Source organism: Microcaecilia unicolor, chromosome 2, assembly GCF_901765095.1.
Source record: "Microcaecilia unicolor chromosome 2, aMicUni1.1, whole genome shotgun sequence".
Lineage (NCBI taxonomy): Eukaryota > Metazoa > Chordata > Amphibia > Gymnophiona > Siphonopidae > Microcaecilia > Microcaecilia unicolor.
The window spans coordinates 168,145,643-168,157,642 of NC_044032.1; the positions used below are offsets into that span (position 1 = coordinate 168,145,643).

Below are 12,000 nucleotides of genomic sequence, written 5' to 3' on the forward strand. Positions count from 1 at the left end.
AGGTTCCCATTTTTTTTAACTTCATTTCTATTACTTTTTTTTCCACCTCCCTTGGCAGTACAAGTCCCCCTTACTGACACAAGCTAAAAGGTAACAAAGCGCCCCCCTCTTGAATGTGCTAATCCTCTATCAAACCTGAGAGACAGGATACTTGAGAATGGGTCTTTGCGCCAAAGGAGAGCAAAGCACTGAGACCACAGACCCACCTCCACCTTTCCTTTTTGATTTTTTTTTAATGCCTAGAAATTTCAAAAATTGCTTTTCTATATGTAACATATCAGCGTAGAAGCTTTGAACAAAGTCAGTGAGGTCATCTTTCATTGTAAGGAAAAGACACTTGTGATTCTATATAGAAAGTTTTAAAAATCTAGTACATTGTTAATATGTGTGCTATAAATATTAAATCCGATATTTAGTGGGGGGGGGGGGGGGGGGGGGTTAACTTGTTTACCAAGCTGACTGGGCCTGCCCTTGTGTCTGCTGAATTGAACCATGTTGTGTTTAAAAAATATGTATTCCTTATGCTTCTTTCTACAGGAAGGGACAAAACAGTGGTGAAGATTCTGATTTAAAGCCGAGGAGGAGGTACGTGTATCAGGGAAGAATTCTTGATGATATTAGATAGAATAAAATGAAATTAAACAAGTTGCTAACAAGGTAGTAGAGTGGCAAATTTTAAGGCATCCATTTGATATGTACAGTTGTGTTTTGTTTCCCTCTTATCTCAAGGTTAATCAAATAACTCAGCCAAGGGGATCTCTCCCTGTCTCCTTCAGGCCAGTAATAGAGCACCTGTGGTAGAGGTTCATAAATTGATAATGCATTGTGACATATTCACTACAATTTTGTGAGAAAGAGCATGCACACAGCTTATACACTAAATAGTATGTGCACAGTAAAGAGTTTGATGAATTGCTTTTCCATTACATAGCTTCCCACTATTCCAGAACCTGTGGGATAGTTGTGTCCATCAGACAGCAGGTGGAGATAGAGAACTGAAAACTGAGCTGAGACATCTCTCTTCTGTCTGATCTGTTATATATATATATATATTATAAATCTCTTTTGGCATCTAGCCCAGTTCCTCAGTATTTTCTAACTCCAGCAGGTGGATGGACACACTTCTTATTCTCTGGTTCTGAGTGCTTGGCTCCTGAGTCAACTGGTCCCCAGTTGGGCTCTGTGGGTGGCTTGAGTCTACAGAGTCATATCTAGAGGTCTTAACTAGAGATCCCTGTCTCTGGTGCCCCGTGAATTTACTTCTTCCCTCCCTTCACCGCTTCTCTCTTTCTTGTGGAGCTCTCTTTCTAGCACAAACTTAAAAAAAAAAGGTTTGTCGGAGAGCATGGGACAGAGTATCAGTCTTGAGCCTTTCTCATCTGTAGTAAGACTTGTGGAGACTGTGCATTTGGGGGAGCAGCTGGCAGGGTAAGTCCAACTAAAGTTTGACTCAGAACCGCTTGGAAAGCTGCAAGTTCGACTTGGTGCAGGGGAGAGATTCTGACTCACCGCTTCGGACACGTTGTGTTGTAAATGTGACAGTCGGGGTGAATAGGAACTCCCATGGAGACAGTTAAGCGGTGTTCCCACCGTGAGACCCGCAGGCCGGTGTCAGGGTATTGTAGTGCATGTAAGTCGGAAATCCCCTGGGATACAGAGGAAATGGTCAGTGACAGCACATCTTTGGATTCTGCAAAGCAACCAAATAAGCCGGGTCTTTGGGCTCTCCTGCTGTGCTGGTCCACAGTTTGATACAGAAGAGCACAGGAACGGACACCATTTTGTCAGAATCAACTGGTAGTGAGGAGCAGCCTCTGTCTGATCACTTGCAGGGTACAACCTCCATTTTACACCCTCAGGACATGACAGAACATTCAGCTGCATTGGGAATCTTTGTTTTCTCCGGAGTTTATATTGCTCTTACATCAGGCCTATTTACTGAAGCAGGGACAGTTGGAGTTGCTGCAGGGTGCTTCAGTTTCTTGCCCTGCTACTCCTCTGGCTACTAAGAGATTTCATTTAGACCTTCAGGAGTGGGCATATAAAGCTATCTCTGCTTCTTCCTACTACTACTATTTAGCATTTCTATAGCGCTACAAGGCGTACGCAGCGCTGCACAAACATAGAAGAAAGACAGTCCCTGCTCAAAGAGCATACAATCTCCTTAGTCTATTCAGAGGAGCCATCATTATTTTTATTTTTTTATTTATAACCATTTAAATGTTTACAAGCGATAAAACAACTTGCTGGAAATACAGAGAAAGTAATATGTAGGAATTATTTCAGTCAGGTAATTCTATTCTCTTCCTTTGACCACTAAATAGGGAGAGTGAAACAAGATAAGGAGATCAATTAAACAGTAAACAGAAAAAAAACCCGTGGTATTAACCTGATTATCCCCAGATATTACTCGTCTAATTCGTTATTCCACATTGATCATCTGGTTGGCTTCTTCAAGGCCAATACGGTGTATAGTCAAATCATTTCATTGAAAAACATACTTATTGTCCAATATTAGTTAGAAATAATACATCTGATTACAGTCTTTCTCTTTTAAAAAACAGAAGTTATTTAACAATACATATACTTAAGTCTCTAATTCAAATCCCACTGATTAAAGTAATCCCAGTTTTCACAGGCTTCACTCCTTTTAAAGTAATAATTTGAGGAAATATTTCTGAGGAAAACTTTAGGAGTCATACCCGGAACTCTGGGAAAAACAATAATCTCGATATTAAACATCTATAATAATATTCATTTTATTATTCAAAATTTCTGGTCTATTATCATAACCACTTCTTGCTCATGTAGAATCATTTGTTATATCATTTTTTTACTCTCAAAGGGTTCAGTTGAATTGTCCATGTAACTCTCTAATAAAATTATATCTGAAGCAAAATTATTTACTGCCACTGTTAGGTCCCGAAGCGCCTTCCAGATGGTATTCAATGTAACCTCCACAGGAGCCAAAAACTCCAAGTTGATTTCTCATAGGTGTTTAGGAGTGGTTCCGCCGATTTGGGTTCTGCTGTAAATGTCCTCCATTTCAGCATATACCTCTAACTCCTCCACTCCATCCTCATTCTTCTTGATCTTTCTGCTGCTTTTGACACTGTCGATCACAGCATACTTCTCGATACCCTGTCCTCACTTGGATTCCAGGGCTCTGTCCTTTCCTGGTTCTCTTCCTACCTCTCCCTCCGCACCTTTAGTGTTCACTCTGGTGGATCCTCTTCTACTTCTATCCCTCTACCTGTCGGCGTACCTCAGGGTTCTGTTCTTGGTCCCCTCCTCTTTTCTATCTACACTTCTTCCCTTGGTTCATTAATCTCATCCCATGGCTTTTCCTACCACCTCTATGCTGATGACTCCCAAATCTACCTTTCTACCCCTGATATCTCACCTTGCATCCAAACCAAAGTTTCAGCGTGCTTGTCTGACATTGCTGCCTGGATGTCTCAACGCCACCTGAAATTAAATATGACCAAAACCGAGCTTCTCATTTTCCCCCCCAAACCCACCTCCCCGCTCCCCCCGTTTTCTATTTCTGTTGATGGCTCTCTCATTCTCCCTGTCTCCTCAGCTCGAAACCTTGGGGTCATCTTTGACTCTTCTCTCTCCTTCTCTGCTCATATCCAGCAGACCGCCAAGACCTGTCGTTTCTTTCTTTACAACATCCGTAAAATCCGCCCCTTTCTTTCCGAGCACTCTACCAAAACCCTCATCCACACCCTTGTCACCTCTCGTTTAGACTACTGCAATCTGCTTCTTGCTGGCCTCCCACTTAGTCACCTCTCCCCTCTCCAGTCGGTTCAAAACTCTGCTGCCCGTCTCATCTTCCGCCAGGGTCGCTTTACTCATACTACCCCTCTCCTCAAGACCCTTCACTGGCTCCCTATCCGTTTTCGCATCCTGTTCAAACTTCTTCTACTAACCTATAAATGTATTCACTCTGCTGCTCCCCAGTATCTCTCCACACTCGTCCTTCCCTACACCCCTTCCCGTGCACTCCGCTCCATGGATAAATCCTTCTTATCTGTTCCCTTCTCCACTACTGCCAACTCCAGACTTTGCGCCTTCTATCTCGCTGCACCCTACGCCTGGAATAAACTTCCTGAGCCCCTACGTCTTGCCCCATCCTTGGCCACCTTTAAATCTAGACTGAAAACCCACCTCTTTAACATTGCTTTTGACTCGTAACCACTTGTGTAACCACTCGCCTCCACCTACCCTCCTCTCTTCCTTCCCGTTCACATTAATTGATTTGATTTGCTTACTTTATTTATTTTTTGTCTATTAGATTGTAAGCTCTTTGAGCAGGGACTGTCTTTCTTCTATGTTTGTACAGCGCTGCGTATGCCTTGTAGCGCTATAGAAATGCTAAATAGTAGTAGTAGTAGTAGTAGAATAATTCGGGAGCGATGGAGTTGTTTTATCCAGGTCCAACAGCGTCGACGCTCCTTCGCTGGCGCTAATCAAAGGACTCGCCACCCTTTCATCTGTGGGCAGTTTGTCGCGCAGCAGTCCCGCACTTGCTGCTCAGGGGATAAAATGCTGGCCATCGGTGGCTGACCGCCGGTTGTCCCCTTCCTCTCAGTTAAGGTAACTGCAATTGCAGAGAGGAAATTTACGTAAAGAAGACGAAACTTCAGAGGGCAGCTGGGCCGTTGGGCATACAAACTTCAGGTCACCATCTTACCACTCTCCCAGTTTGGGACACTCTTTGTCTGGTTTCTCCTCAGAGGCCTGTCTGATATGGGTAACCATTCAGCATAGCCCTTTAAGTCATTGAAACACACAAGCCCCTCCACCTCTACAAGGTGGTGTCCCTTCGGAGGGGAGAGGAGCCATCATTAAACGAGGTGTTAGAGGAGGGAGATGATCCAAAAGTTATGAGGTTGTTTCATAAAGAGGAGATCAGTACTCTTATTTCTGAGGCACTGGCAGTGCTCTCCATTGAGGAGCCTTCTGCCTCAGCATCAGGATTTCCATCTTTATCTATCATGAGTGGGCTTAGAGGTCCTTCTAAGGCCTTCCCAATGCATCCAGATATTCAGGACCTGATTACAGCAGAATGGGTCTCACCGGATGCAGGGCTGAGAGTGGGAAGAGCCATGGCTCACTAGTTCTGGAGGAGAAAAATAAATTGCAGCATCCTAGGGTGGCTCAGTGTAGCAAATGCCAGTCTTGTCGTACCAATCTATTAGCTCTTTTCAAGGTATTAAACATGAATAAAGGTGAGCCAGTAGATATGGAGGAATTTTTTGAAAGCACTTAGGCTTATAATGTTATGTGAAGGGGCCCCTTTCTTTCCGAGCACTCTACCAAAACCCTCATCCACACCCTTATCACCTCTCGTTTAGACTACTACATTCTGCTTCTTGCTGGCCTCCCACTTAGTCACCTCTCCCCTCTCCAATCGGTTCAAAACTCTGCTGCCCGTCTCGTCTTCCGCCAGGGTCGCTTTACTCACACTACCCCTCTCCTCAAGTCGCTTCACTGGCTCCCTATCCGTTTTCGCATCCTGTTCCAGCTTCTTCTACTAACCTATAAATGTACTCACTCTGCTGCTCCCCAGTATCTCTCCACACTCGTCCTTCCCTACACCCCTTCCCATGCACTCCGCTCCATGGATAAATCCTTCTTATCTGTTCCCTTCTCCACTACTGCCAACTCCAGACTTCACGCCTTCTGTCTTGCTGCACCCTACGCCTGGAATAAACTTCCTGAGCCCCTACGTCTTGCCCCATCCTTGGCCACCTTTAAATCTAGACTGAAAGCCCACCTCTTTAACATTGCTTTTGACTCGTAATCACTCGCCTCCACCTACCCTCCTCTCCTCCTTCCTGTACACATTAATTGATTTGATTTGCTTACTTTATTTTTTTTTGGTCTATTAGATTGTAAGCTCTTTGAGCAGGAACTGTCTTTCTTCTATGTTTGTGCAGCGATGCGTATGCCTTGTAGCGCTATAGAAATGCTAAATAGTAGTAATAGTAGTAGTGGGCTCTCTGGGTACAGCAGTGACTAAGGAGACCACATTGCTGATGGAAGGGGGCATTGCCCTAAAAGACCTGCAGAATAGGAAGCTAGACTTGCTGAAACAAGACTTTGATGTAGCCTCTGGGCCTTTAAGCAACAGTGTGCAGCTCGTTCATGGCACGAGCATGCCTGAAGTGGCATCAGCAGTCAGCAACACAAGATGGGTGCCATAACTCCCAGCTGAAAGCGAGGCTGTCCTACTTGGCGGATGCTACTTATGCCTGTTGCAGCATTGGACTGCAGATGCAGTGTCAAAGTCACATCTAGTTAAACTGCCCTTTCGGGGCAAGTGGCTATTTGGAGATGATCTCAGTAACTTGATGAAGAACTGGGAGAAACTAAGCCACTGCAATTGCCAGAGGATAAGTCAAAAGCCTCTGGTCATCTGTCTTCAGGAGGCTCTCAATCTCAATACAGCAGATAGTACCGGCTTAGTCATCAGTTGTAAGGACCTGAGCAGTGGCGTACCAAGGGGGGTGGGGGCGGTCCGCCCTGGGTGCACGCCACTGGGGGGGGGGGGGGGTGCCGCGCGCCTGTTGGCTGAGTCCGCTCATTCCCTCCCTGCTGCTCCCTCTATGCAGAACAGGTTACTTCCTGTTCCGGGGCAGAGGGAGCAGCAGGGAATGAGCGGACTCGGAGCAGACAGGCGTGCAGCATCCCCCCAGCAGGTAAAAATGCACCCGGGGGGGGGGGGGGGGGTTCGCGCTGCATCCGGGGGGGGGGGGTGCATCGGTGATCCGCCCCGGGTGTCAGCCAGCTTAGGAATGCCACTGGACCTGAGTTTTGGGGGGAGCTAGTGGCTCTGGCTAGTACTTCAATCACTAGGGTTACCATATTTTCCATGACAAAAAAAGAGGACACAAAATATAATTCAGCCATACCCTCTGTCACACACCACCCCTTCCATCACACCCTGCCCTGCCTTGCCCCCTGTTACCTTGACCCCTCCCCAAGAAAGCCAGATTCCCTCCCTCTCCCCCATGTATGTACCCTCCTCAGTCTTTTTTCCAGCCTCCCTCCACCCACCTTTTTTTTTACAGCTCCCTCTCTCCACCTACATGATTCCATTCACATCCCCTCCCCTCCCCACCTGAACTCACAGCAGCCATTTTGGTGCCGGGAGTATGAGAGGTCTGCAGCAGCGCCAGGCAGGAAAAAGGGGGCTCTTTCCTGCCCCGAAGAGGCCACTAGACCACCAGGGTATGACAATAAGGTACAGGAGGGGAGGACGGGACACCCTGAGACACGCCTGCAAGCCAGTCTGCCTGCCCACAAGCCCAGACAAATAGGCAGACTGGCAAAATCCACCCAGACGCCCCACGGTGTCCTCAAAAAGAGGACATGTCCAGGTAAAACCGGACAAATGGTAACTCTAGCAATTATGCCCTCCCCGTCAGCAGTTATAACTAGAAACAGCTCAGGGTACCAGGCAGGCCCTCATGCAGCTGCACTATTGAGGAGCAGGAGTTGGTGTGCATGTGCAGGGGTAGGCCCTCACAAAGCCACACTTTTGCACTAATGACAGGCAGCAGGAGCAGTGTGCAGGGATTAAAACAAGTGTGTGCAGTGCCTGCAAAAGTGCACCAACTGCTCACAACTCGCTCAGCTAATCCTTGATTGTGCATCTGGCCCTGCCACCTAAAAGCGCAGGCACCTGATTGACCAGCCATAACTCTATTCTTCTATCTGGATAACTTATACATGTAGTTAAGGCCAGTATGGTGACTGCACTTAATCTGTATTTTCAGTGCCCACTGCTTATACTGAATATATGTAATCATTTAAGCACTGACAGTTAAATTAACAGTCATTGTTCCAGCTGAAAATCCTCTTGCAATTTTACCCTATGATCAGAATTATTAGCGTGCCTAAATCTGAATGCTACTAGCTCTGATCATAGAGGCGTTATAGCCCAGCACTGTTCCAGCGCTGTTTTTCGAGCAGCGTTTGGAACAGCACGGGGCTTCTGATCATCAGGCTGTTACTCTTTTCCAGCAGTGACTAGAAGGGAGGACGAGAAATTTGTTTTTTTTTAGCCCACCAGATCCAAGTATAATTCAAGGTGATTTGTAGCATTGTTTTGAATTTAGGTACAATGTGTTTCCCTGCCCTTTATCAATTAAACTGATAGTTTATGAAGTCATACTAAGCTATCAGTTTAATTGTGGAGTGGAGGAGTGGCCTAGTGGTTAGGGTGGTGGACTGTGGTCCTGGGAACTGAGGAACTGAGTTCGATTCCCACTTTAGGCACAGGCAGCTCCTTGTGACTCTGGGCAAGTCACTTAACCCTCCATTGCCCCATGTCAGGGGCGTAGCTACGGGTGGGCCTGGGTGGGCCCAGGCCCACCAATTTCAGCCCAGGCCCGCCCAGCGCCAGCGCCAGCACCCATTGCCGGCCACTGCTGCTTTTCCTATTGAGCAGCAGGGCCGGCGCTACAAAAAAGAAGAAGCGCTAACGGCGCTAAGGACGAGAAATGTTTAAAAAAAAAAAAAAGCGCAGCACCGGCAGGCACTGTCTCGGCAGCCTTGAGGCATTGGCTGCTGAGGCATTGGCTGCTGGCTCGCAGGCTCCTCCCGTCTGCGGGAGGAGCCTGCGAGCCAGCAGCCAATCCCTCAGCAGCCAATGCCTCAAGGCTGCCGAGACAGTGCCTGCCGGTGCCGCGTTTTTTTTTTTTTTTAAACATTTCTTGTCCTTAGCGCCGTTAGCGCTTCTTCTTTTTTGTAGTGCCGGCCCTGCTGCTCAACAGGAAAAGCAGCAGTGGCCGGCAATGGGGGCTGGCGCTGGCATGCAGGGCGGGCCTCGTCGAAGAAAAGAGGGAAAAAATGGAAGGATGGGGAAAAAAAGAGGGAAAACAGATGGAAGGATGGGGAGAAAGAGGGAAAACATGGAAGGATGGGGAGAAAAGAGGGAAAACAGATGGAAGGATGGCAGAGAATGAGGGAAAACATGGAAGGATGGGGAGAATGAGGGAAAACATGGAAGGATGGGGAGAAAGAGGGAAATCTTGGAAGGATGGGGAGAAAAGAGGGAAAACAGATGGAAGGATGGCAGAGAATGAGGGAAAACATGGAAGGATGGGGAGAAAGAGGGAAAACTTGGAAGGATGGGGAGAAAAGAGGGAAAACAGTTGGAAGGATGGCAGAGAATGAGGGAAAACATGGAAGGATGGGGAGAAAGAGGGAAAACATGGAAGGATGGGGAGAAAAGATAGAAAACAGATGGAAGGATGGGGAGAGAAAGAGGGAAAACGGATGGATGGGGAGAGAGACTCTGGATGGAAGGATGGGGAGAAACTGGAAGGATGCAGAGAAAGGTGAGAGACTGGAAGGATGTGGAGAGAGAAGGGACACTGAACAGAAGAGTGATACAGAGACACTGGTTAGAAAGAGGGAGAGAGACATTAGATGGAAGGATCAGGAGAGAGGATAGATGGATGGAAGGATGGGGAGAGAAAGAGGGAAGACGCTGGATGGAAGGGTAGGGAGAAAGAGGTGACACTGGACGGAAGGATGCAGAAAGAAAGAGGGGAGACTACTGGAAGGATGGGGAGAGAGAGGGGAGACTGGAAGGATGGGGAGAGAAAGAAGAGAGCTGTTGGATGGAAAAGGAGAGTAGTGAAAGACTGGAGAATAAGAGGAAGGGGCATGGGGAGAACAAGGGTGAGAAAAAGATGAAAAGCCATAAGTAGATGAAGGAAATTAAAGAATGGATAGTAAGAATGAATTAAATCAGGACAGAGAGAGAGAGAGGCAGAAAAATATTGAAGAAAGCAAAGAAAAAGGAGAGAAAAATGAGAAATGGCCAGGAAACCGTGGCAGAAGAGTTAAGCGAAAACGAAGGAAAGCAGAATCTAGAGACTGGGAGCGACACAATGAGAAAAAGTAAATGGCCATACAAGAAAGGTAAAGAAAATAATTTTATTTTTAATTTAGGATAAAGTAATATGGTACGTGTGTTAATGAAGTTTCAGAGACCAATACTTCCTTCCTTAGGTCAGGCGAGGATACCGTAACAGCATTATACTGACCTGAGGCAGGAGGTTTTGGCCTCTGAAAGCTCATTGAAAAGGGTGTTAGGCTATTAAATAAATTTTCTGAAATCTGATGCACTGAAAAGCAGCACTTTACCCTGTGTGACAAATGCATCTGATTAGCGTGACTAAATTTTGCTGGGGGAGGGGGGTAGAGAGAAAAGTTTGTGCCCACCCACTTTGGGTTCAGGCCCATCCAAAATTGGCAGTCTGGCTACGCCACTGCCCCATGTAAGCCGCTTTGAGCCTGCCATGAGTGGGAAAGCGCGGGGTACAAATGTAACAAAAAAAAATTGATAAAGACTCATTGAGATATCCAAGGAATCTTGAGCTGATGAATGAGCTACATTCTCTCCAGGTTTTACTGCATTATATGTATTGACTTTGGGGAAACATAGTCATTCCGTTGACAGATTGTATTGCTTGCATTTCAAATGCAGTTTCGAAGCCCACATGACAATAAAACTTGTTTGCTTATTTCTTTGCCTAGATCTCGATCTCGTTGTAATACAAGCAGCGGCAGCGAATCTGAAAACTCAAACAGGGAGCATCGGAAGAAGAGAAACAGGTGAAGAACAAACACTGGTGTACTGGTGTTCACACTTTGGGCATGAGAAAAGGAGGAGTGGCCTAGTGGTTAGGGTGGTGGACTTTGGTCCTGGGGAACTGAGGAACTGATTTGATTCCCAGTTCAGGCACAGGCAGCTCCTTGTGACTCTGGGCAAGTCACTTAACCCTCCATTGCCCCACGTAAGCCGCATTGAGCCTGCCATGAGTGGAAAAGCGCAGGGTACAAATGTAACAAAAAAAAAAAAGCACATTGGGTCTGCAGTCGTTCCTTTCAGTTATTCTTGTTTGATAGATTTCATATTTCTACTGAAGAAATGAGAAAAGTTAATACTCCAGCTAGCACATGAGAAATACGGGTGCTGACCCACAATCACATAGATTATATGTGCAATACATCCACCTGCCTTGTTCCTTTTGTTAGGGGAGAATGGTGTTCCATAAATTGAACCTTAATACTGTTATTGATCGTTAGGCACATTTTCTGTGTGAACTGTACACCTAAGCAATCGTTTACAGTAGACTAGGCATTTCCTGGGTAATTGGTCACCAGGGAAGGTTAAAAGGCAGAGAGAAAGCTTGGGCCCTCTCATCCATCAAGTGTTACTGGTTTTCTAAAATACATTTTTCTTGAACTCACTTGGTTGAGGGTGTTTAATTGTGTTGCGTTCTTTTTCTTTGGAGCAGGGGTTGCATTCTCACTGCGATTTATGTGTGCAGAATGCCACTCTGCCATAATGCACCATAGGAGAACTAATTGGCAAGAAACTAACACTTTCTGCCTATGATACAAAAAAGATGTGTTCTGTGTGGGTCTTAACAATTAGCACCTCAAAATGGGAGAGGAAAGAAAAGGTGTTAACAAGCTTTCATAAGCAACCTGCAAAGCTTTTGTTGAAACTTAAAGAAATGTCACAGTCTCTAGCAGGGAGTGTCTCCTGGCAGAGGGCAGTCCCATTGTTGGATTCCTCTGCAATTATAATAGAAGGACTGGAGAAGCCTTCCCCCAACCCCTTCATTCCATCGTATGTCCTTATAGAAGAGCTCCAAGCAAGTCCAAACTCTGTGAGATTTTGGCATTTCTGTTAGTCTGTTTCAGGTATTTACCCCACAGTGGCTTTCTTTAAACAGGCAGAGACAGTGTTGGCTATAGATCCAGTTGCTCTAATTGGTCGTTTTTTTTCTACTGTGGATTATGTCTCAGCTTTAAGAGATTTTCTCTGCTTACCTCTTTCTCTAAGATGTCTATCTTTCCCCCAGTGTATTGCTTTGATCTGTCTACATGTGATTGCTGACGGGATACTGGGACAAAGTGATTTTGCCAGCCTCATTGTCCTTTGTGGTACGAATGTTTCTTCTC

General features: G+C 46.1%; 1 protein-coding gene across 2 annotated transcripts in view; it reads left to right on the forward strand.

The window, feature by feature from the left end:
* EPB41L4A (erythrocyte membrane protein band 4.1 like 4A) overlaps positions 1 to 12,000 on the forward strand; it is a 564,380-nt gene that overhangs the window by 455,945 nt on the left and 96,435 nt on the right. For both annotated transcript variants that reach the window (XM_030193468.1, XM_030193469.1), the window contains 2 exons: positions 538 to 585; positions 10,564 to 10,641. In XM_030193468.1, coding sequence (XP_030049328.1) covers positions 538 to 585; positions 10,564 to 10,641 — 126 coding nt within the window. The remainder of the gene's footprint in view (positions 1 to 537; positions 586 to 10,563; positions 10,642 to 12,000) is intronic.